This window comes from Equus caballus, chromosome 22, assembly GCF_041296265.1.
Source record: "Equus caballus isolate H_3958 breed thoroughbred chromosome 22, TB-T2T, whole genome shotgun sequence".
NCBI lineage: Eukaryota > Metazoa > Chordata > Mammalia > Perissodactyla > Equidae > Equus > Equus caballus.
The window spans coordinates 49,412,463-49,437,172 of record NC_091705.1 but is presented as its reverse complement, the minus strand read 5'-3'; the positions used below and the strand labels follow the sequence as shown (position 1 = coordinate 49,437,172).

The following is a 24,710-nucleotide window of genomic DNA, read 5'->3' as shown; positions in this document are numbered from 1 at the left end:
GGGTCCTTTAGCATCAGAGGTGACTCGCGGGGGCAGGGGAGGCTAGGCAAGGTGGGGGAGGGGACCTCAGCTTTGTCATTTGGGCTGAGACACCTCTCTTTTTGGTTCAAGTAAAAGGGACCAGTGAGGAGGGCGCAGAGGCTGGCACAGACGCCCGGAGCCCCCCCACCCATCACTGTGCCCAGGCTGCAGAGGGCCAGCAGGGTGTCAGCCTGACGGGCTGGGACCTCTGCCTCTACTGCGCCAGGGCGACGAGCTCAGAGGGGGCAGCGAGGGGCGGCACAGCCAGGGGATGGGGGAGGGAGTCACATGGGACCACCCAGCATGGGCTCCAGCCTCGGAGGAGCCTTTAAAGAGTCAAGTCACGCTGCTTCTTTCCAGAGTCCAGGGTCTCAGAGGCAGCTTCTGCCAGCCCCCACCCCACTCCAACATTCTCCTTGGGAAACGGTCTTAGCTTTTCAATTGTAAAAATAACCATGTCTGCTTTAGGGGTTTGTTAATACAGAAAAAGTGACCAGGGATTGCCTCCTTATGTATATTTTGCATTCTTCGCTGTTTTAATTACCTTGTTTAATTACTAGCTGTGTGACTTTTGGCAAGAGAGCTAACCTCTCTGTGCCTTGTTTCCCCATTTGTAATGGTAATAAAAATAATATCATCTATCTCATAAGATTGGTGTGAGAATTAAATGGAAACGTCAAAGGGAACACACAGCACTACCTTCCCCCCCACCCCCATGTTGGTGTTTGCTGCACAAGGACTGGACTGGATTTTTATTCCAAATAAAAAATACAAGTCCTCCCCCCACCCCCCCGGCCCCCCACGGCCCCAGCAGGATCCCGGGTTTGCAGTGGATCTTTCCTTTTCTCTGGATCTATTTGGCGGGGGGAGAGATCTCAACCCCCAGCAAGTAAAGTGTCCCCTTTTTCACTCTCTCCATCCCCAGTGCTGGTGGGGCATTTTCCCAGAATCATCAAACTTTCTAGCCTCTGAGGGTCACAGGGCCGCGGGTTCAACCAGCTTCGCTTTCCTGCCCTCTGCGCAGCCGAGGTGGACCTAGCGCAGCGCATGGCCCCCGGCACAGAGAGTTTCCACGACCCGAACCGGCACGGGGTCTCCTCCCCGCTCTCATGGGGCCCACTGGCAAAGAGGAGAGAGACCGAGATCCACTGGCGAGTCTGGACAGGGGGGTGGGGAGAGGAGGGGCCGGGTTCGGATCCCCAGGGTAGCCGCGTCAGGGGAGAGTGGAACCACCGGACCCCACCCTGGCAGCGTGGACCCGGGGCCCTGCGGGTGGGAGCGGATGCGGTGGGGGTGGTGGGCGAGTGTGGGGCATGGGATGGGGGGAGGGCGGAGGGTAAAGCGGGCACTGAAGGCCGCCTTCTCCCCTCCCAATGGCGCACGCTTCCCGGTCGCAGCCTTCTGCTGTGCCAAGGCTGGTGAAGAGTCCAGAGCCCGTTTTGGGGACTTTCTATGGGGTCCCCGGCCCAGGGCCGTGAGGGGGACCATGCTGCTACCTTCCAGGACATTCTTCCCTGGGCAGTCCGGCCAGGTCAAGCCTGGGTGCCTCGGTGTACACCTGGAATCCCCTTCGCAGGCGGGAGGAGGAGAGCGCATGGAGAGAAGTGAGTGCCAGGCCGCGCCACTGCAGGCTAAAAGCGCAGTCCACCGCGGAGGGCCCCTGGCCCCAGTCAGTGCCCTCTGCACCCTGGGCCGACCGAGGCGAGCGGAGGGCTCTGTTCTGCAAAGAAAAACATTCATGGTCCTAAAGGCCGTCTGGTGAGCCCAGCTGCCGCCCAGCCAGTGTCGCTCGCTCGGCGCCTGCTCTGAGCTGTCCCCTGGGAGAGCGCGGCCCTAGCGGGAGGCTTGGACCGACCGCCCTCGTCCGTCAGCCAAGCTGAGCCGGAGGCCTGCCCTACCCCAGCGCTGCCGCCAACGGGTCCACCCAGGGAGTGCCAGGGGAAACCTCTATGACCCAGGTAGCCTCCCACCCATCCTGCATTTCTGGTGCCAGGAGGGGACTCTTCAACGGTCCCCCAGGGCGAAGTGAAAGTCCCACCTCGGGGTGGGGGCGAGGAGCTGGGCTGGGGCCTTGCGTACGGAAGGGGAATGCATCCAGAAGGCGCCTGCCTATCGCGCCCGCGCCCCCCAGCTGGGAACGCGCGCCGAAGTTGCCCTGCTTGGTCAGAAATGCAGGAAACTGTGGGACTCCCGCTGGACTTCGCGCATGCAGTGGCCGTCGTACACCCGGTTCGAGTCCAGGGACACGGACTCTGGGATCCCCATGGAAGACGGAACCCTGCGCTGAGCCTCGAGTCCAGGGGCGCAATGAGGGGGCCTCACCACGGCGTGTCCGTGAGGGGAGCGGCCGGGGTCTCGGACTCGGCCTCAGACACGGAACAGGACTCTAGGCCAGCCTTGGCGGGAGCCCGGGGCTGGTGAAGAGGGAGGGGTGGGAATCCTCGAATCCCACGAACAAATTTTAAAAAGCCTCTAAGCCCCGAGTAACCCGGGGCCCCACCGAGCGCCGGCCGGTACTCAGCTCCTGGTGCCCCAAGCCTTGCATCCCCGTTGCCTTTCCCGCCGAGCCCCGCGAGCCGGGCCTGCTCGGGTCACGTGGCGCCACGGCCGCAGCCCCAGCGCTGACCCCGCGGGGAGGGAAGGGAGGGCGCCGGGAGGGAAGGGGCGGCGCGGCGGGGCGGGCCGGGGCGGGGCGGGGCGGCGCGGAGGGGCTGCCGCAGCGCCCGGGGTTCCCTGAGGAACAGCGCGGCCCCCGGCTCCCAGTCTCCCTCCCGACTGTCGGCTGTCGCCGGCCCCCCGCGACCGCTGCGCCCTCCGGTCCTGACGACCAGCCGGTGAGTGCCCCAGTTGCGCCTGTCGCCGCGCGCCCCTCCCCGGCCCGGCGCCTTCTCCCAGCGCGGCGCGCCCCCGCGCCCAGGCCCTGCGCCCTGCGGACGTGCTAGGCCGCTCCTTCTCAGCCCCCGCCGAGCCCACCCGGGCACCTCCGACGCCGGGGCAGTGGAGAAGGTGAGTTCTCCGAGTTGCGGCTGCGCGGGGGATGCCCCACGGGCCGCTCGAGGCCGCCCCCGCCCCGCGCCGTTCTGCCCCGGCGGGTTCCAGGACCCGCCCCAAGAACAACCCGGTTGGGGAATGGGGCGCGCGGACCGAGCGGCAGCACCTGCCGGGCACGAGCGCGGGCGCTGGCCGGGGCGCACAGCCGCGGTGACCTCGACGCCGGTCCCCCTTTCCTGCAGGTCAAGGCCGCGCCCGGGAAGATGTACCAGAGCCTGGCGCTGGCCCCGAGCCCCGGCCAGGCCGCCTACGCCGACTCGGGCGCCTTTCTGCACGCACCGGGCGCCGGCTCCCCGGTGTTCGTGCCGCCGGCGCGCGTCCCCTCCATGCTGCCTTACCTGCCGGCGTGTGAGCCGGGCCCGCAGCCCCCGGCGCTCGCCGCGCACCCCAACTGGGCGCAGGCGGCCGCGGCAGACTCGTCAGCCTTCGGCTCCGGCAGCCCGCACCCGCCGGCCGCTCAGCCTCCCGGGGCCACCACGTTCCCTTTCACGCACAGCCCGCCGGGCCCTGGCGGCGGTGGCGGCGTCGGGAGCCGGGACAGCAGCGCCTACCAGGGCGCAGTGCTGGCTCGAGAGCAGTATCCGGCCCCGCTCGGGCGGCCCGTGGGCGCCGCGTACCCCACCGCGTACCCGGCGTACGTGAGCACCGAGGTCGCCCCGTCCTGGACCTCCGGACCCTTCGACAGCAGCGTTCTGCACGGCCTCCCGGGCCGCCCGGCTGGCCTTGCGGGCCGCAGAGCCACCTTCGGTGAGTGCAGGGCTGGGAGGTGTCTCCACGGACTTGGGTCCTGGGTGCTGGCTGTACCCAGGTGCGAACCCGCGCTGTACGAAATGCTCCCCCTCTCCCCCAAACGTCAGAGCTTTCCCGGCCAGATCGGCCACCAGCGTGAGGCAGGCCCAGAAGCCTGGGGACTCGTTCACCTGGGCGGAATACGGCGTCTGCCACAACCCCAGCCGCCCCGGGTGAAAAACACTGGGGCCTAAATTCTTTTTTACACGTTGCTAAGAAGGTGTGTGCACTTCGCCCTTTCATTCATCCGAACCCGACATTCTGGATCTTGCCAATTTAGAGCCTACTTCTTAAACGTTTTTATGAAAGTTTTGGAAATGATTTTTATGAATTTCAAAATACTGGTTTATTTAAGTAAGCTGCCACATTGATCTCTGTTCTAGAATGTTTACATATTCTAATTTGAGACCTGGTTTCAGTCGCTCCCCGGGGTTTCAGTTTGGATAATCGGATTCCAGGCCTGTAAAGCGGCGATTCGCTCTGCCCGCTTTCTGAGTAGTCGGACGCGTTCTCACCCGGCGGCCCAAAGCCGAGGGCCACGGCTCTGTGTTTGGGGCCCGCAGAGACGCCCTCGGGCCATCTCTCCTGGGCGGGTGGAGGCGTCGCCGCCGCTCCGGAGCGGCCTTTTGGCCTTCGCCGGCTCCTCGGCGCAGGAAGCGGGGTCCCCTTGGCCCCGGCCGCCCAGGGCAACCCCGCGCCTGGCGCCCGCCCCCGGCCGGGCGATGATTGATCCCCGCCCCGCCCCAACCCGGCGCCCGGGCCGCCTGCGCGTCGCCGGCGCCTGGCCCAGCCTGGAGGGCACCAGGGGACCTCGCCCGCCGCGCGCCCCCGTGCGCGCCGGCCCAGGGCTCGGTGGAGGCCGAAGTGCGCTGCCTTCCGAGGGAGGAGGAAGGTTACGTATGACCGCAGCAAAGCTGACGGGCCAGGCCCCATAGTCCTTGTAGGATCCGTTTCAGCCTCACCACTGTCGCCCCTCCGGACAGTCCCGCTTTGCAGAGGACAAGGCCCTTCGGCCCCCTCCCTCTGCCGGCGTGGACGCCCCTGCCTCCCAGAGATCAAAATTACGGACGCCAGTGCTGGACCCGGTTCAGAGGAGGGCGAGTCCCTGTTGTCGCCCTGAGATTTGTTTACTAACCCTCCCGCCACCTTATGAAAGCAGCTCTGACGAGTGTCTTAAGTCCGGCACGAACTTAATGTAAATTTAAAATTAAAAACAGGGGGCTCGGCCCGTGGCGGAGCGGTTAAGTTCGCGCGCTCTGCTTCGGGGCGGCGCAGGGTTTCGCCAGTTCGAATCCTGGGCGCGGACATGGCACAGCTCATCAGGCCCTGCCGAGGCGGCCTCCCCCACGCCACAACTAGAAGAACCCGCAACTAAAAATAGATAACTATGTACTGGGGGCTTTGGGGAGAAAAAACAAAAGTAAAGTCTTAAAAAAAATTAAAAATAAAATTAGATAAAATACATTTTAAAACAAATTTAAGGTACCAAAAAAAAAAGGAAAGCCCGCAGCGGCCGCCCGCCTGCCAGCCAGGAGGGCAGAGCCTCGGCCCACGAACTGCGTGTCCCCGCAGTGTCCGACTTCCTGGAGGAGTTCCCCGGCGAGGGTCGCGAGTGCGTCAACTGCGGGGCGCTGTCCACGCCGCTGTGGCGCCGCGACGGCACCGGCCACTACCTGTGCAACGCCTGCGGCCTCTACCACAAGATGAACGGCGTCAACCGGCCGCTCGTGCGCCCCCAGAAGCGCCTGGTGAGTGCGGCCGCGCCGGGTCCGGTCCGGTGGGTCGGGCCAGGCTGGCGGCGCGCGCGGCGGGGAGGCGGGGGACGCGCAGGGGCCTGCCGGCCGCAGCCCCTCGCAGCCCGGAGCCCTCTGGGGAGCTGGGAAGGCCGGGCCCCGGTGACAGCGCCCTCCCCGCCGCTGCCGGCTCGCCGCTCTGGGAGCTGCGCGGCCGCGGGGTGTGCGGGGGTCTCCCGGGAAGGGCTCTGCTGCCCAGCGAGCTCTGCTGGGACCCGGTTGGGCAGGACGTGACCGTGGGGGTCCACGGCCCGCCGGGGCTCAGCTCTGCGGCTCCGAGGGTGACCAGGGCTTCTGCCTGGCTGGGTGGCGGGTCGGGAGGTGACGCGGCCCCCGGGCTGGTGCTGGAGGGGAAGGCGGCTGGGAGGCGGCTGCAGCGTGGCCGTGGCCGCTTGGCTGGAGGTTGTTGAAATCCTGCAGTGGAGGGGCTCTGGGCCCACTGCCCTTGGCAGAGCAGTTTCTACACTTTCCACTGGGAGGTGGGGACGGAGACCAAACCAGGTCTGTGGCTGTTCCAGGGCAAAACTTGTTTTCACTTTTGGTTCCTTCTGGCTGTGGCTGGGTAGGGAGTGGGGCCTGGGAGCCGGACCCCCGCCGGTGCAGGCAGAGCCCCCAAAAGCTGCGTAAAAGGTTTAAAGTGACTTTGCTGTATACCGTTTCACAGCCGAACGCTGATGTTTGAGTAATTTTGTAAACAAGAGGTAGGCCTGATGCTCTGCCAGCAGAATAAAGTTAACGAGGCCGCAGTGGCTCCCAGGTCGGGGTCTGGGCAGCGGTGTGTTTCTGGGGGTTCAGAGCTCCCTAGTCTACAGCTGGGATGAGTGAGTCCTGTCAGGGCCAGCTGGCTGGTTCTGGCCCTTTCTGATGCATCTGGCCCTGGGCGCGGGCTGGTCCCTGGCTGACGCTGTGGGGTGGCCCAGCACTTGCCAAGGTTGCTGTTTTGGGCAGCCGGGCGCCCCGCTGCAGGTCTTCCCTCCAAACCTGAAGCCCGGCTGTGGCAGCACCTGGGCCCTACCCTCTGAGGCCCCAGACTGGCCAGGTGGAAGCGGACTGACCCCGTCCGGCAGTTTGAGAGCAGCTGCTGTGTTTCCTCCTCTGATCTGGCCTGGAATTTAGGGCTCTGAAGGCCCCTCAAGCTCGCTGCACCCACACCGTGCCTCTCAAGGAGAGGGACCCTCACAGTCCACATGGTCTCCCCCAGTGTCCTCTCTGCCCCTGTGATGACTACTGAACAGGGCACACTGCTGAACAGGAGAGGGAGGTGTGGAATCTCCCTGCCTCTGTCCCCCACCGCTCGCCTTGCTGGGCTCACCTCCCAGCAGGAAATTCCTGACTTGGGGGGTGGGCAGGCAGGGGCCACCATGTTTACCTTCACAACAGCCAGATGACCATCTGGGGCTCAGAGACGCTGAGCAACTTCCCTGGGCTCACAGCCTACAGGTGGCGACCCCGCATTGCGACCAGAACTGTCCCCCTCAGGCTCCCATGTGCTCCCCACTCACGCTGAGCCCTCTGCCCCTGTCCGGGGTCTTCTGCGAGATGAATTCCGGAACTTTCCTCATGCCGTGTTGTACAGATCGAGTTAGAAGCTCGTACATAGTGCTTGACTGGCCTCGGCCAGCTCTGTGGATGGCGCTTGGCCTGGAGAGGCCTCCGTTTCCTGGTCTGGGGGACAAGTAGCTTTGAGGTTGCCTTGCAGGGTGAGGGCTCCCTGTGTGCCTGTTCATCTCCCCAGGGCCACAGGCCCCAGAGGGCGGACAGCCTGGTCACCCCATGTCCAGATGCATGCAGACCTGAGTATGGAACACACCCAGGAGTGTATGCCGCGTGGGACTGGGGTCAGGGGTGTTCACAGGGCCCCTCCACTCCCTGTCTCTCCTCGAGCAGGACCCTTGGTGTCTCCTCTGACTTGCTTGGGGGTTCCCGCCTGGCACTCAGGGAGGGCAGCCCCACCGCTTGCCCTTTGCCCGTCCTGGCAGAGCCAGGCTGTCTGTGGAAACCCCGGGATTCTGAGTCCTGCCCCCAGAGCTCAGCTCACAGGCTTCCCCGCCATGGGGGAGCGAGGCCCGTTGCCCAGACTTGCCCCACTCTCCCTCGTGTGTGGCCAGAACTGATGGCCCAGGAGGCCTCCCCAGGAGGAACCTTCTTTTAAATGATTATCAAATGCTAGAAGCTTGTCACCCAGAGTACAGGAATGTGACAGTAACAGGTGCCCATGCTGCCCTTTGTGGCCCTTTGCAGCTCGAGTGCGCCGTTAGTCACAGGCCTAGGGAGCTGCACCTTTGAGCTGAGTGCCGGCAGTGTGGCCGAGCCGGTGGATAATCCTGGTGGTTCAGTGGTGTCTGTGTGCCTGCTCCTCGGCCATCTCTTACGGCCAGATGCTCTTCGAGCCCCACATGGCCTGGCCCCCAAATATCAGAGCCCAGTGGCCAAGGTCAGCAGACCAAAAGCCCTTTGGCAGAAGCTGGCTCTGGCGCCAGCTCCGGGAAGTGGCCAGTGCCATGTGGGGCCCAGCGTCCTTCACCAAGCAGAGGGGGCCTTGACGGAGGTTTGGAGCACTCACAGACCCCGGGTGTTCCTTCCGGCACAACCCTGCCTCACGGACTCTCCCATCTCAGTTTGTCCTGAGCAGCAAGGGATACTCGGGCATTATCAGGTTAACTGTCCCCTTGTCTCCACTTCCAAGAGCCTCTCCGGAGGACCCCTTTGAAATCAGAGCCGTTTCTCACTGCTCTGCCCAACGGCAGTGCTCTCTCCCAGTGTCTGGGGTGTGCGGCCCTGCCCCGCTCCCTTCCCCTCTCCCTGCCAGCGCGCCCCAGGCTCCCTGCTGCCCACCGCAGCCTTCCCGGATTCCTTTGGATCTCTCAGATGCTCTCAGGGCCTGGAGCTCAGGGCTGCTCTGCTGCCAGAGCAGCCTTTGAAGTTTAACTTCTTTTGAAAAGGACAGACCAAAAAAGAAAAACAGAATGCAGCCAGAGAGGCCTGGTGGCGAGGGGCCTCAGAGTGGCCGGGCCTGGCTCCTTGTCTGGACAGTGAGGAACCACAGATGGAGGCTCTGGGCATCCGCGGGGGTGTGGGCAGCACTGGGGACGTGTCCCCAAAGTGCCTTCAGCTGAGGGTGGCAGTTCTGTCCACCCCTGGACCACCACTGGCCCTCTGCCCCTCAGCAACTCTGAGCCTCGCTGTCCCGTGTGTAAAATGCATTCTCATGAGGGGACAGGAGAAGGTAATGGGCGAGCAGTGTGGAAGTGTTTTACCGTCATTCTTTTTTGTACATTTTCTTAATTTTAATTTCCCTTTTTTTTTTTTTTTTTTTGCTGCGGAAGATTCACCCTGAGCTAACATCTGTGCCACTCCGCCTCTATTTTGCTTTGTTGTTGTTTTTAAAGATTTTATTTTTCCTTTTTGTCCCCAAAGCCCTCTGTACATAGTTGTACATTTTTAGTTGTGGGTCCTTCTAGTTGTGGCATGTGGGACGCCCCCTCAGCATGGCCTGCTGAGCGGTGTCATGTCCCTGCCCAGTGAAAACGGTGAAACCCTGGGCCGCTGAAGCGGAGCTCGGGAATTTAACCACTGGACCATGGGGCCGGCCCCCAATCCTCCTCTATTTTGTATTTTGTGTGGCCACAGCATGGCCACCAACGAGTGGTATAGGTCCACGCCCAGAACCGAACCCAGGCCACCAAAGCCAGGTGCCCTAAACTTAACTGCTGGGCCACGGAGCCAGCCCCCTCCAATTTCTTAATTTTAATTTATGCTCACTGTAAAAAGATTCAAACGTGGCTTCCAGATTCTTCCCTTGCACTCCTGGGGCCTGTTTCTCACACACATGTATTCTGCACAGGTTGCACCTGCTGCCGTCTCTCTCGGCAACCACGTCTCCAAGGCGGCTGCACTGTCCGTGTGCACAGCTCTGGGGGTTCCGCAATGCACAGGCGACTAGGGGGGCGTTTGGGGGTGTGCATGTGTCTGCCGGCGTGCCCATGTGTGTGCACCCCCCCAGGCGTGCTGTTGAAAAAACGCCGACGTTCGTGTCGTTGCGAGGGTGTCTTTCTGCCTCACGGGACTGTTTCTGTAGGAGGGGCTCCTGCAGTAGGAAGTGGCCTGGAGGCCCGAGGAGCTGGCATGCTCTTGTCTGAGTCCTGCAGTTCAATGATGCTGAAGTTCTTCTGGAACATGGGATGGCAATGTAAACTCTAAGGGAGCGAAGGTTGGTAAAAGCTCCTGAAGGCCCCGGCTGGGTCTGGGAGGCGAGGGGGCTCAGGCCATGGGCCCCCCCTTAGTCTGAAGACACAGTGGGAGGTGAGGACCATGGTGGAGGGTAGGTTAGGGTCACCCGATGAAATACAAGACGCATGGTTAAATGTGAATTTCAGGTCAACAGCAAATAGCATGTTAATATAAGTCTGTCCCACACGTCGCGTGGGGCATGCTGACACACAGTGTTTGTTGCTTACCCAAAGCTCACATCTGGCTGGACACCCTGGCTTGTTCCTAAACCTGGCCGGCCTGGCGAGGATCCCAAGGCCTCCTCCCACCTTAGGAAGGTGGATGGCCTGGGGGACTCAGGGGTCCTGGGCCAGGACAGGTGGCAGGGCTGGGAGGAGACCTGCCTCACGCTGGACCATGGGCTCAGGGAGGCAAGGGGCACCGGCTGTGCGCACAGCTCCTGGCACTCAAGAGGCAGATAGGAGGGAAGGAGGGGAGACTCAAATCTTGTCTGGCGGGCAAAAGCAGCTGCTTCTTCGACAAGGTCAGGATGTCGCCACGGGCTTCCTGGGGAGAGACTCAGGCTGGGGTCCTGATTGACTCCAGGTCCAGTGTTCCTCCTCAGAGCATGCCCCGCCATCTGCCCCAGGGCTGCAGCCACCACTTCCTTCCGGGTCTGCTGGGGCCTCGCACCAGCTCTCTCCACTCCAGCCAGTGCATCAGTCCCACCCCCAGGCGCCCCCAGGGAGACCGCTGAGATTCCTGAGAGGCTGGACCGCAGGCCCAGCACAGCCTGGCAGCCATCCTCCCAAGGATGGGTCTCCCCAGCTGGGCCAGAGTCGGGCCCTGCTTCCCTCTGGAGCCTCCACGCCCTCGTCCCTCCCTTGTCTTTGGTCCTTTTGTCCCAAGTCTGGGGCAGAGTCCTGCCTGGAGACAAGGCCGAGCCTTAGATTAAACAGGGCAGAATTCTCTGCAGCCTGTCAGTGCCTGCAGCCTGGGGGAGGGGAGGGTGGCAGGCTTCCACTTCTGGAGTTTTCACAGGAAGGGCTGGTGCAGAGGGCTTCAGACAGGCCCCCCTCCCAAGCCATTCTCAGGGGGCAGGCCTGTGCCCTTGACCGGCTCACCACAGCCTGGGGAAAGGGGGCGGGCAGGAGACAGTCGGCAAGGCTGGCCACACTTGGTCACCCCAGCAGAAAGGACCCTAGAGGCCGCTGACAGATGGGGAAACTGAGGCAGGTCCCATCTGCCCACCTGTAATGCAGGATGGGCTCCTTTGGCAGCTCCGTTTGGCTGTCTCCATTTTGGTCGCCCTGTAGCTCAGTCCTGGGCTGGAGGAGACTGACGAGAGAACAGGCGTCCTTGGGATGAGTTTGAGCATGGCGTCTTTGTGGCCTTCTGTCCTCGTTGTCGGAGGCAGCGCTGGAACACCGTAGCAAATGTGACTTGGTGTGACCCTGGCTACGGTGGGCAGGATGGGTTAGTGACCCTGCATCACTGTGGCCCGGGCGAGGGGTCCGGGGACCTGGACCAGGCAGGGACTGTGCACACGGAGGAAAGGTCTGGACAGGTTCAGCGGCGTCTGGGGGCAGGGGCTGGGGGTGAGGAGGGAGCAGCACCCCAAGGCCGCGGCCCGGGAGCAGGGCCGGGGAGGGACCGCCCCAGCAGGCTGTACTGCAGGGGAGGGCTTTGGGTCCAGGGGCCTGGGGGCCTGTGCCCAGCATAGAGCGGGGGCTCCCAGCCTGCACGTGACCAGGACCCCATCCAAACACTGACATGTGAGTCAGCAGAACCTGTGCCTGACAGAGAGGCACTGGGCCCCTGAGCGGGTGGAAGGGCTCCTGAGTGGGTGGAAGGGCCCCCACCAGGCCTTCAACAGTGACTCCCCAACCAGCCAGCTCGGCGGAACCCCTCCAGCGCCCTAACCTGGTCCAGATTCCTGAGCCTCAGACGACCCACTCTCAGGATCCCTGGAGCTCACGTGTCTGGGCCACGCCAGGCCCCCAAGTGCAGGGAGGTTTGGGGTCCCCGGTCGGATATGAACCTGAGATCAGCTCAGCTGGGAGGCCTGAGAGGGAGGCAGGCCTCTGGAATGTCGGGGCCTCTGGAGGGTTCTGGATGGGTCCAGTCTTGCTCTGACCTGAGGTGCAGTGAGCAGCAAGGGGAGTTGTGGGTACTCTCAGTCCAGTGGGCAATGGGGAGCCATGGAGAGTTGTTGAGCCGAGCACATGCCCAGAGGGACCAGCAGGCCCCTGAACCTTCAGCCTGGGGCCCGACCTCCGGAGGGGGGCCCTGTGGCCCCTGTGAGTTCTGCTGCACCATAGAAGGATGGGGTTAAGGCTCAGCGTTGGTGGCTAAAAAGAGATGACAGAAAAAAAACAGCTGCATTTCTGTGCTGGGCTTTCATGTGATCCTGACCCCACAAGAGGCCTGTGGTGGGTCTGTCATCATCCCCATTTTCCTGATGGGAAAACCGAGGCCCTTCTTAGAAAGATGAAGCTACCTGCATCAGGGTTCCTGGGCGTTGAGCCAAAGCTCCGAGGAACCAAGGCTGTCGCTGTCTCGGGCAGGCCTCACGGCCTAGCACCCCAACAGCTTCTCACCAGCCCCACGAGGTCGGGGACCTGGCCGCCCATCAGTCCAGTTTCCAGCTTCCGTCCCTCCCGCTCCACTGGCGCTAACTGCGCCGGGCCGAGCAGCCCCAGGGCCCCAGCCCCAGCCCAAGGCTCACACCCGCCTCCCGCCCGCAGTCCTCCTCCCGCCGGGCCGGCCTCTGCTGCACCAACTGCCACACGACCACCACCACACTGTGGCGGCGCAACGCCGACGGCGAGCCGGTGTGCAACGCCTGCGGCCTCTACATGAAGCTGCACGGGGTGAGTGCGCGGGCAGGGTGGGGGGCTGCCCTCTGTTTGGGGTCCCTTGATGGCCTCCCTACCTTGAGAGACCAGGGGTCTGGGAGGAGTGAAGCAGGGATGGCATTGGGGCTGGCCCTGGGCTGAATGTGTCACCCGGGGCCTCACTGATGGTGGGACCGAACCCCTGCTGTCACTGTCGCACCCGTCGTGCAGATGGGTACAGAGGCTCACAGCGTCGCTGCGGCTCGCTCACAGTGCTTCGGCTGGGGGCAGAGGCTGGACACCCTGGTCTTGGCTGTGTGCACCCCCAGAGCCCTCCTGGCCCCACTGGGTCAGTGGGAGATTGGGCTGGACAGCTGCTCCCCGCCCCTCCTGGAGGAAAGCACCAAGTGGGTGGGCAGCTCACCAAACAGGGCAGTGAAGACGCGGTCGGCTGCAGGAGCGACTGGCTCAGCAGGGCTCAGATCAGGGCAGGTGGCTGTGCAGAGGCCCCGTCGTGAGCGAGGACAGGGACCAGCCACCCACCCCTGCCACCCCTGCCAGGTGCCGCGGCCCCTGGCGATGAAGAAGGAAAGCATCCAGACGCGGAAACGGAGGCCTAAGAACGTGGCCAAGACCAAGGGCTCCGCAGGTGCACGGCAGACCCGCCAGGACGCGGGAGGGAGCCCAGCCCCGCGCGTGGGGCGCACATGCTCCCTGTGAAGTCACTGCGAGTGTGTCATGTTCCACCATTAGAGATTTACGTGACTGGCTCAAGCGTTGTTCTCCCGAAGTACAAACACCCCGACTGTGCCCTGGGTGGCTCTGGTTGGGGCGGGGCGGGGGTGGGGCAAGCTCACCCAACGTGGGGCAGGAGGTCCAGTCGAGGAGGCCACACCTAGCCCCCCTTACTCGCTGTGCGACCTGTGTGGCCAGATCTGGAAACTTCTGTAACACCCCACCTTCCCTCTCAGGGTCCACAGGGAACACCACATCCTCCCCGCTGTCCTCTGTCCCTGACCCTGAGAGCTCAGCGGCCACTTTGAAACCTGAGCCCAGCCTGGCGTCCCCTTCATGCCCTGGGCCCAGCGTCGCCTCCCAGGTAAGGCAGATGGGGTGGGCTGGGATGGCCAGAGCTGGCTCCTGGCACCTCCTCGGGGAACCCTGACCCCCAAGCCAGGTCAGAGCCCCCGCAGGCCTGTCCCAGGAGCTCCGGGCTGGGCACTCTGGTCGTTGGTGCCTAGAGCTGACCTGTGGCAGAAGCTGTGCGTGCGTCATCACATCAGGCCTCACGAAGGGTCCCCCCGCCGTTGCAGAGGCTGGGGAGGCCCCTTCAGACAGGGCACCTAGTCATGAGGCTCCCGAGCTCCAGCGAGGCCGCCGGCCACTCCCACGTCCTCACGCAGCCCTGTCCTCCCTGCAGGCCCCCAGCCAGGCGGACGACCCCCTGGCCCCCAGCCACTTGGAGTTCAAGTTTGAGCCCGAGGACTTTGCCTTCCCTTCGGCAGCCCTGGGCCCCCAGGCCAGCCTCGGCGGGGCCCTGCGCCAGGAGGCCTGGTGTGCGCTGGCCTTGGCCTAGGTCCCCAGGCCCCCTCGGACCGCCTCGCTGCCTGCTCTGCTCCAGCGCAGCAGAGACCACCAGGCCCACCTGCCAGAAGAGACTGGAGCCAGCGGGACGTCGAGGTGCTGGGCGTCTCTGCACACGGCGGCCGGGAGGCCTTCTGTGCAGAGGGCAGTTGGGCCCCGGAGCAGGAGGAAGGCTGGTGGGGAAAGCGCTCGAGCACCCCCCACCCTCAGACAGCAAGGGACCCCCCCAAACGCTGTCCGAGGCTCTGAGCCACTCTGGCCCCTCCAGCCAAGGCTGACCCAGGGCACCCACCGCCAACTTGAATTCTGTTGTCAGCACAGCCCATCGTCACGTTTACAGATGCAGCAGTTGGAAAAAAACCCAGCCTCCTTTTGTGAAACCAGGATCACAAGTGAAATGACTGAGGCCGGGCAGGCAACAGAATGAGGGGAGCAGCCGGATGTGGGACCTCCTGAGGCCTCGGGGTCTGTCCTTCACTTCCCACATTTGATGGATAGAACCATGGCTCGGAGAACTTGCCCTTCTCGGAGCACAGGATACCAGGGACAGATGTGCAGGTCATGCACTGTACCAGGACGCCAGCCCAAGGGGAAGCCGGTCACATCATAGTCATCGTGGACTTGTGTATTTATTTGGACGGTTTTCCCAGAGGGGGCAGTAAAGGGCCTTGTTCTAAGTGAATCTGTGTATTGTGACCGTTTTTCTTGGGCAGAGTAAAGCATCAGGCCCGCATGGTGGCTGATGTTGGGGTGGCCACGTGTCCTGGCTTACCTAGGACCATCGCAGTCTGGTCTGTTGTCCCAGCAGAATTATTAATGACACCTTCTTTCTTTTACGAAAGTCCTCCGCTTACAGGTTGGATGATAAATTAGTTGGTCATTGTAGCTGGAGGCAGCTCTGCCCAAGGGACCTGAATGGTCAGGGAAGCGATAGGGAGTGGAGGGGATTGGGGCATGCCCTGCCTTTCACTAACAAGACCTGATTTTTCCAAGGAAGCCAGAAACCTGGAAAAAAAAATTTTTCCAGTGTGAAGACTTCCGATTGAAAGCCCCCTGCCCTCTGCCGCCCCCAGCTAACTCCCGGTTTGATTCAGAAGTCTGTTAAATATCGTGAGCCAACGTGAGCCGGCCACCGTCACACCACCCTGTTTAACGCTTCTGCCGGGATGTGTCCATTCATTCTGAAGTTGTACCTCAAGGTCTAACCAGCCCAGTTTACATGAGATGCTGTCATGTCTTTTTTTAAACATAGATGACACCGTAAGAGAGAAGGTAAACTAAAGACCTTGATGCTGCTTCCCTCTCCCCCATCTCCTGCGGGGTTTCCCAGCCCCGCCCCTGCCTGCCAGGCCGACATCATCCAGGCTGTCTCCTTTCAGAGACCTGTTCCCCGGGGGCTGGTCTCCTGGGCCTTGCTGGCAGCTCTGAGTCACATCGGGAGCCCTCAAGGGCATCTGTAGGACTTAATGAGGCCCGTAAACACTGAGTGCCTTCGAGGTCACCTGTGAGCAGGGAGAGGCACACTGGGTGCGGCAGGGCGAGGGTCAGCGTGGGCGCCCACACTGAGAAGTCGTTGCTTCGGGATCAGGCGGACTGGGGTTTGAGTCCCTGCCCTGCCACTTACTGCCCCTCTGGCCTAGGGTGGAGGGATGGAGTGAGCCGAGGTTTGGAGCAATGGCAGCTCCTGTGTCCCTGTGTGGGTCTCAAACTTCTGACTGGGGCACAGCAGGCATCCGGGCAGCGTTGGGGTGAACCCCGGGGATGCAGGGGCATGAGGTATGAATCAGGCCCCCCGGGCAGGCCAGGTGCTGCCGGCTCTCACCATCTGGGTGTCCACAGGAAGTCACCAGCCTCAGTGCCTTGGTCCCCATCTGTGAAACGGGGGTCCCCACTCTCCCACACAGAGGGCTGCAGCAGGGACTGCCCCGATCTGGGGGTTCCCAGGGGCCAGTTAAAAAGCAGTCTCAGGCCTGGGGCCAGATCAGTGACTGGGCTGGGGCCCCAGAACCTGCATGCTCACCAGCATCCAGGGGTCCCTGCGGAGGCCACATCGGGAACCACATCACTGGGTCAGGCTGCAGAGGAAACCGCTGGGGACCAGGGACTGTCTGGCAGGTCACAACCAGCACTTTCAACAAGTAGACTGGAGCGAGAGAAATGGGAACAGAATGGCAGCACCCGAGGGACTGTGTCCGTGGGTGGACGCACCTGGCAGGCCAGGGCGTGGCCCGAGCATGAGCCGGCTGTCATGGGGAAGGGCTTGTGCCGTCTCATCTCCATGCCCACAGGCCTCGGGCTGCCTTTCCCGGGAGCACATTCACAGGGGAGGAAACAGGCACAGAGAGGTTAAGGGGTCGCCCAGCTGGAGAGGATGGCATTCCCTTCCCACCTCCTTTCCAGCCTCCTCTCCCCGCTCAGGGCTCATGACAGAGTGTCGGGTCCCCAAGTGGGAGACCCAAGTCATGAAAGTGGGAGAAATGAGTGTCGAGGCGCCCCCCCCCGCCTTCCCCCCTGCCGCCTTCCCCCCCCCCCCGCCCCGGCTCTGGCAAGGGCGCAAGGGGCAGCAGCCCGACGGGAGGAGGCAGCAGACAGCCTCGGCGAGGACCACAGGCCACACAGGGATGTCGTGGTCGCAGCAGGAGACCACTCCTCCGGGCCAGGCACTGTGCTCTGCGCTGCCTAGCATGACCCTTGACCTCCCCCTCTTAGGGGTCGGGCACCATTCTTCTTCTTGCCTGACGAGAGAAACCAAGGCACTGAGAGGTGACACGAGGCTCAGAGAGGTGACACAAGGCACCAGGCCACAGTGGGGCCCAGGTGGGGGCCCAGGCGTGGAGGGGACAGCAGAGCCGCTCATTGCAGCGCTGGCAACTGGGAGCCCAGGAGCTGCTGTCTTTGCCTCAGTTTCCCCATCTGTAGGTGAGGAAGGGTGCCACGGGCCTGTGGCCAAGTCTATAATCCACACCATGTGCAGTGGCCTGGGCCCTGGGAGTCCCCAGTATGTGGAGGTGGTCTCGGCCATGACCAACCCAAGGAGGCTTCCCGGAGGTGTCGACAGTGGGATGGGCAGGACGGGCTGGGTCCCCATGGATGGAGAGGAGGGGCTGGTGCCCTGTCCATGAAGAGGGGTCACCGAGGGAAAGGGGGGATTTGTCAAAAAGGGAAGGAAGAAGTGATCTCTTCCCTCAGTCTCTTTGAAGGACGCGCCCAGGATGAGGGAGTCCGGGGGCCCCTCCTCTGGGCAGGGGCCTTGCTGCTATTTAAGGCCGTCTCCCCGAGTGCCCCTTTGGGGCCCGGAAGCTGTCAGGATCCAGAGCCTTAATATAGCCTCCGGCACCCCCCTTCCTGCAGCTCTTCCTCCCGCCAGCTTGCCCCGCAGCTCTGCCCGGTCAACAGCCGGATGCTCCGGGGAACCTGGCAGGCGTGGGCAGCCCCAGGCCACTTATCAGGACGACAGAACAGAAAGAATGGCCACTTGGTCTGCACTGCCAGGCTGTGCGCACCTACAGCAGAGCACGAGGGGGGAACCTCGATCCACACTGTCCCCTCCGCCCACAGAAACTGTCCACTGCGCCCGGCCCGGCTCCCTCCTGGGCGCCTGGGGAAGGGAGAAGCCCCAGCCAGGGAAGACGAAAATTAAGCACACGGGGCATAGGAAAAGGGGAGCCGCCCAGGGTCCCCGCAGTGGGGGTTTCTTGAACCAGAACAGTTTACAGAGCACCCTTCTCCCGCCTCCCTAAAGCCCTTAATTCGCTGCTTCGCTCCAGGCAGAGCCGTGAGGCCGGAAGCATCCCCAGGACAGTCCTGCAGGGCTTGCTCCTTGAAGCAGAAGCCAGCCCCAACGTGCGTCCCCAAGGACGAGTCAGAGTCAGTGACACCGGGGGCTCCGGCTCACCCCGCAGTCAGGGGGCGTTCGCTGCACACCCCAGGGAGCACACTGATCCCCTGGGGCCCCTTCGGTGGAACGTCACTGCCACTGGCTCCACGAGCCACCCGTACCAGCTCAACGGGACGGGGCAGCCTAGGGCCACCGCATGCAGCCACTCCGGGACCTGGGAGCTTCCAGGGTGGGGCTGGGGCTAAGAGTTAGTTTCCCCTCTGCTGCCTCCAAGGATGGCTCTTGCAAAACGAGTGCAAATGCCCTGAGGCGGTCCTCTGGAAAAGTAAGGTGCTTATTAAGAAGGAAAATTGCTCCCTGGGGGAAGCCTCACTGGGTCCCAATTTTTTATTTGACCAAAAAAGGACACTCCTTAGAGAAGACCAGCTGCTGCTGTCACCATCATCAAAGACAGGCCATTCTGCCACCAAACACAGGAGGCGGCCGTCTTGGGAGGGGTGAGGTCTTCACAGCCCCTCCCCACCCGACTTTGCCATAAGCCCGCCAACTGTTCACAGGGTCCCATTCTCCAGAGCATGTGGACAGGCCCTCAGGAAGGGGGTGGTGAGGCTCCCGCGGGGCCCGGCCCCCGTGTGGACCCCCTTTGGCAGACGAGAGGCCAGACAGACTGGGGCTGTGTGGCTGTGGGCCCCGGGCTGCCCTCCTCCCCTACGTGCACCTCGGTGGGGCTGCACCAGCCCCAGAGAGGAGGGGGCCAGCTGAGCCCATAGTCCCACTGGTGCCGGGGTGGGGGCGGCTGGCCCTCGACGGCCACGTGGACCCTGGTGGGCAGCCCCCCTTGCAATGCCCTGCGAGCCCGCCAACATGTTGACACGGACGGCTCCAGCCGCCTTATTTATTATCTGATAAAGGGCTCTCGGCACCACTGGTGGACGGCGTCTGGCCGCGCCGGGGACTGGGGGAGGGAGGAGGGTTGAGGGGGTGGGAGGCCAGACTAGGCCTCCGCACTGGACTCTGGGGCAGGACGCGCTGAGGAATCTGGACTTTTCCTTCCCTGGCCAACGGCCTTCCTTCCCTGCTACCCAACCAGCCAGCAGGCCAAGGTGAAGCTTGGCTCCTGCTCAGAGCATCGCCGGGGCCTCCCTGCCTGGATGCCACACCCCCGAGAACTTTGCCCCCTTGCTGCAAGGCCCTGCTCCCCCTGGTCCCTGGAAAAGCCTCAGTTGGGGCCCTCCTCTACACCCACCCCCTCCCATTGCTGCCACAGCCCCCCCACACACACACCCCTCCCCCAACTTGGCCCGGAGCTCGGACTTTCCATGATTCAGAACTGGGCCTGTTTCTCCTTTGCTTCCAAACATTCCGGTCCAGGTACCACCCCACAGCTGCGCAGCTCCCCCCCGCCATGATCGCCCCGTGGCCTCAGGGCGCCCCTTCGCCAGCACCTACATCCACTCTTGGGTACAGGGAACACTTGCCAATATCCAGCGCATTGCACCTCTGGGTCTTTGCATGTGCTGTTCCCTCTGAGTGCAATGCCCTTCCTCCTGTGCACCTAATGGGTGATGTGGTACTCAAGGGTGAAGGCCCTCTGATGCCGCCTCCCCCACACTGCCTTCCTCTGGCAGTGCTAGGAGGTTGAAATCCACAGGTCTCCCTCAGGCAGAGCCATCACGGCTGCCCAGCTGCCCTCGCACCATGGAAACAACCTAGATGCCCAACGGGAGGGGATCAGTTAAGCGACTGACAGAAAGTGTGTAGGAGCTTTCAAAGACCAGCGTTCCTAAGCGTGTTTGATGATTACAACCTGTTCTGAGATTGTTTTCCCTAAACCTTCCCTGAGTCAGCTTTTATAACCGGGCAGGAGATGACAAAGGCACCCACCACGGGGCCTCCACTGCCAGCTCTGCCCACCAGCGGCACTGCCTCCTCACACAGGGTGGGCCTTGAGGGAGCCTGACAGGAGGCTGAGTGGGAGGAGGAGTTGGGGGGCTCCAGGACAGGTGGGGACCACCTGGGGCCCCCTGGAAGACCTGGCCACCCTGGAGGCCAGGCCAGAACCCACACAGTCCCTCCCCGGGGCCTCCGGTGAGGCAGATGCAGCTCACTGTCCCTGCTGCTTGCCTCGGAGAGGCGGGGCGGCAGGCGGGGCCCAGCCAGGCCCGCGCCCCGGGCTTCTGCCCTCCCCCTGGGGCAGCAGCGCCTCTTCTGCCAGCTGGTCACTTCTCCTCTGTCTGCCTCAGCTTGAAGGCCCCACTGGGAGAGGCCCTGGCCCCGGTCCCCGGCTCCCGGCAAGCCCCCCCGTGCTTCTGTCCAGAGTCCTGTTGCCTTCGACCACCTATAACCACAGGACTGGAGGTTCCCTTGTTCCTTCTGCCTCGCCCACTAGAAACAAGTCCCCTGAGTGCAGGGTCCTCGTCCGTCCCGCTCACCACGTGTCCCAGCAATGAGCTGAGTGCCCGGCCAACACTCAGCATTCGGGGATCGATCCACGAATGCACCACGCACCTGGCCCTGCTGGCTTACGGAGGGCGGGCTGACCAGCCCTCCCAGGACTGCCCATCCCTCTGAAGGCCGTCCTTCCAGTGTGGCGCGGTGGGCTTCTGTCTGTCCTTTGCCACACTGTGGTGCTCTCAGTCCTGCTGAGGACAGCCAGGGATGCGGACAAAGGGGATGAGGTGAGTCCTCAAGGGGGCCTGGGTGAGGTGGGGTCTCCAGGGGGTCCTGGGTGAGGTGGGGTCTCCAGGGGGTCCTGAGTGAGGTAGGGCCCCCAGGGCCAGCTTGGTTGGGTGGGATCCCAGGGGGACCTGAGTGAGGTGGGGTCCCAGGGGGGCCTGGGTGAGGTGGGGTCCCCAGAGGGGCCTGGGTGAGATATGGTCCCCAGAAGCACGTTCCCGAGGAGGCATTGTGTGGGTGATTCATGGAGGCCATGCTCCTAGATGTCAGGAGGGAGCCGGGAGAGGAGGAAGCAGCCGGTGCCATCTCAGGCGGGTCCCAGCCCTGCCCCACCCCACAGGAGCGCGCCTGAGGTCCGGCTCTGAGGCTATCCTGGGCCAGGGCGTGGCCGTCAGCTTTCGCCCTCCACAGCAGCGTGACCCTGTGCGTGCAGGAGCCCAAGGGTCTGCCTGCCCTTACGGTGGGCACCACGCAGTAGTGGGCTCGGGGCATGTGGCTGCTGCCTCCTCCCCCCAGACACCTGCCTCCTCCCTCTGAGGCCCCCCCCCAGGTCCACCAGCCGAGCGCCTAGCGCCTGCCCTGGGTCTGGGGCCAGGCGGGGCTGGAGGCGCTGCTGCGCCACTGGCTGTTCCCACACCTGGACACCCATGTGCAGGAGCTGGGGGCCACTCGAGGGGCCTTCAGAGCTGTGCACGCCCAGTGTGGCCACGCAGCAATGCAGGCCTCCCCGGAGAAGGCCGGTGGACACTGGCCAGGCTAAGTCCGCAGGATTCTGGTTCCCAGAAATTTGGAAATGACTCTGGGAGGGGGAGGGGCAGGAGGCCCTAATGCTCTCCCAGGGCTTCGTTTCTGACCCCTGAACTCATTATTTCTAAGTCGTGTCTCGTGTGTGTAAGATGTGCCAAGTTGTTCAACATAAACATTTTAGAGATTACACAATTTTCAAGCCCTGTTCTGGTATTTCTTTGATTTTTAATATGCAGAGGACTTCAGAACAGCCATGGGCAAGGCCCATTGATCTTGACCTTGGATAGAAGCTAGTGGCCAGGAATAGGGCAGGTCAAGTTGAACCCACAGAAGGCAGTGTGCGTGAACAGGGAGGGTGAGGCCTTCTGTCAGTGCAGGGAGGCAGGGAAGAGGCCATGAGTGGGGTAGGCAGGGGGTGGAGAGACCAAGACAGATGGAGACAGAGAGACAGAAACCAAGAGAGACAGGGATGGATACAGACACGGAGGGACAGAGACCGAGAGAGACAGGGATGGACACAGACACAGAGAGACCAAGAGAAACAGGGATGGACACAGACATGGAGACACAGAGACCAAGAGAGACAGAGATGGACACAGAGACAGAGACCAAGAGAGACAGGGATAGACACAGACTCAGAGAGACAGAAACCAAGAGAGACAGGGATGGACACAGACTCAGAGAGACAGAAACCAAGAGAGACAGGGATGGATACAGACACGGAGGGACAGAGACCGAGAGAGACAGGGATGGACACAGACTCAGAGAGACAGAGAGAGGTCAAATAGTGACTTCGACCCCTGACCTCACACCCCCCCATGTCTGACAGCCACAGCCCTCCCTGTCCTGGTGGCCTGTCCTAGGCCTTGTGTCCCTTCCCACCCTGTGATACTTGCTGGACCAAGCCCCCAGACAGGCCCTAGGGGTGACATTGGGACAGAGTGAAGGGTACCCACCCCTCCGGCGGCACGTGGGGCTGGCTTGGTTGGTCCTCACAGTGGAAGACGGACAGGCAGGTGGCAGGAGGAGGGTCCCTCGCAGTCTGTCCCAGGCGGCAGGGAAGGCAGGGAAGGAGTTTCTCTAAAGATTTTGAAGGAAACACTGAAACACCTTCATGCTGGGTAGGTCAGGACGGCTGACCCGGGCTGGACCCGCCACATTCCTCAAACAGGAGTCTCCCTCCAGCGATTCAAAACCAGGGGATGCTGGTGGTGGGAGGAGTGAGGGAGGGGCCCCGCAGTGCAGGGACTGGCCAGCCCGGAACCCCCAACCTCCCCACCGGGCCCTGATGGATGTGCCACCCTCAGGGAGGGGGGCTATCTCCTAGCCCCTGATGCCCAGGAAGAGCTCAAAGGTCACCCGAGGCCCCTGGCCAGCTTGAGGCTGGCGAAATGTGTCCTGTCAGCCCTGGGACCAAGCGCTGCCTTGACCCGCCTAAGAAACCGTGGAACTGGGCTTAGATGATTTGGGGTGGCGTCCCCCTGGAGGATGGGCAATGGTCCTCAGACCGAACCTGGTGCCCACTGGCCCACCTCCCACCCTCGGGGGAAAGGGACAAAGGTGGTCTGGGGGCCATGGGGCAGCCTGACCCTGGGCTGGCGTCGTGATGAGAGGCATGATTTTCTCAGCCAAGCCTGGGAAGTCCATCCCAGACACGGGGGAGTAGGATTGGGCGAGATCAATGGCTTTGGGGGCCCTTCCTTCAGTAACCCTCAGCCTGGGTTCCAGAAGGATAGGGGCGGGGGCTGCGGTGACAGTGGCCCCCACCATGAGCCCCCGAGTCCCCAGCACAGAGCCCAGAGCCGAGAGCCGAGAGTCGCTGCTTCCTGAAATCACCGCCCGGCGGTCAGGGAGAGTGTAATGAGTTTCTCTGAAGCTGTTAAACTAAACACAGAAAACCCTTAATACCGAGGCCCTTAAATCAACAGCACTCTGAGGAGCATGTGCCATCCGCTGACGAATGGCAGCTCCTCCAACCGGGCGAGCAGCCTCTTCCAAAGCTCCGCCAGGATTTTCTGGTGGAAGATTCAAGGCGCTCGGCCTAGCCCCGCTGAGCTTCCTAACTAAAATATGAGGACCCTGCGCTTCCTGCCTGCGCATCCCTCGACAGCAGCTGCCCTCAGTCGGGTTCCGAGTGAGCATTTCCTGCGCCGTGGTCCCAGAACTCTGCAGAGCGCCTGCAAGAGTTCACAGCCACTTGCAGATCAATCTCCTGTTTATTTTATGAACGAGAGGACATAAAACACTCACACAAAGTGGTCTATGCATCCAAGGCCAAGAGACTCTTAGGGTGCCCGGCCCCTTTGTGGGGCCTGTAGAGAATTCAGAACCGTGCCTGGAGGGTGGCCAGGAGCCGGCTCCGCAAACCTGTGACTCGTGACCACACAGTGATCTGCAGCTCAGGGGCGGAGCTGGCAGCCAGGACAGGCGACAGCCATCGAGGCGGAGGCCGGGCACCTGGGGCTTCATGACTCTGGTTCAGGAGTCACTGGGGCCTCGTGGAGTCCCAGCTGCCCCTAAAGGGGTTGAGGGGCCAGGGGTGGGGCGAGCGAGCACTCAGCCTCCCGTCTGCAGGGAGCTCGTGTGCTGGCTGTGAGGGCCCGTGGTAGCCATGCTCATGCCATCCGTCTGGCCCCAGAGAGCCTCAGCCACCTTTCCTCTTTATCCTCCCCGTGTCCTTGAAGGGTTTTACAAGGACCACGCAGTGGCTCTGCCACCGGAGAAGACACAGGCCAAAACCCACAGCCTTCTCCCAGCTTTCTCTCCCACCCAGGGGCCGGCCGACGCCAGCAGGGAGAACAGCTCGGTTGTGGCCCGGCCCCAGGGCAGAGGAGAAGGAGCCTTTCCTGCATCCTCCCTGCTGACCCCCAAAGGGATCTAGGAGGAGGGGAGGCTGCTCACAGATCCTCGGGACCCCTGGCCTGCTCCATCGCCCCCGTGCTGCCCCTCTCCTCCGTTCTCACCCCCACCTCACCTGCCCAGCCCCTCCTGGAGCCTCAGCTGCTCCCCGGCCTCCCCAGGGTGCTCACACACGTGTTGGCTCCCCGACAAGGCAGGGGCTCCTCGAACCTGCCCCCACGCCCGTCTCCACCCCACCCAGCTCAGGGATGGGCACAGCAGGCGTTCCACCAAGAACCAGTCCTGGGTGGAATCGTGGATGGGCTT

General features: G+C 62.8%; 1 protein-coding gene across 4 annotated transcripts; it reads left to right on the top strand.

Moving 5' to 3' along the window:
* The first annotated feature begins 2,487 nt into the window (after positions 1 to 2,487).
* On the top strand, positions 2,488 to 14,966 carry GATA5 (GATA binding protein 5). 4 transcript variants are annotated; one of them, XM_070247500.1, is made up of 7 exons: positions 2,488 to 2,855; positions 3,255 to 3,819; positions 5,434 to 5,609; positions 12,611 to 12,736; positions 12,932 to 13,349; positions 13,672 to 13,799; positions 14,121 to 14,966. In XM_070247500.1, exons 2-7 carry the CDS (start codon positions 3,276 to 3,278, stop codon positions 14,274 to 14,276), a joined length of 1,548 nt encoding a protein of 515 aa, XP_070103601.1. In that variant the 5' UTR covers positions 2,488 to 2,855; positions 3,255 to 3,275; the 3' UTR covers positions 14,277 to 14,966. The 4 variants fall into 4 exon arrangements, with proteins under 4 accessions (XP_070103601.1, XP_023482653.1, XP_023482655.1 ...); XM_023626885.2 differs by having other exon boundaries at positions 2,711 to 3,027; positions 13,262 to 13,349; XM_023626887.2 differs by having other exon boundaries at positions 2,712 to 2,855; positions 13,262 to 13,349.
* Positions 14,967 to 24,710: the final 9,744 nt, after the last annotated feature.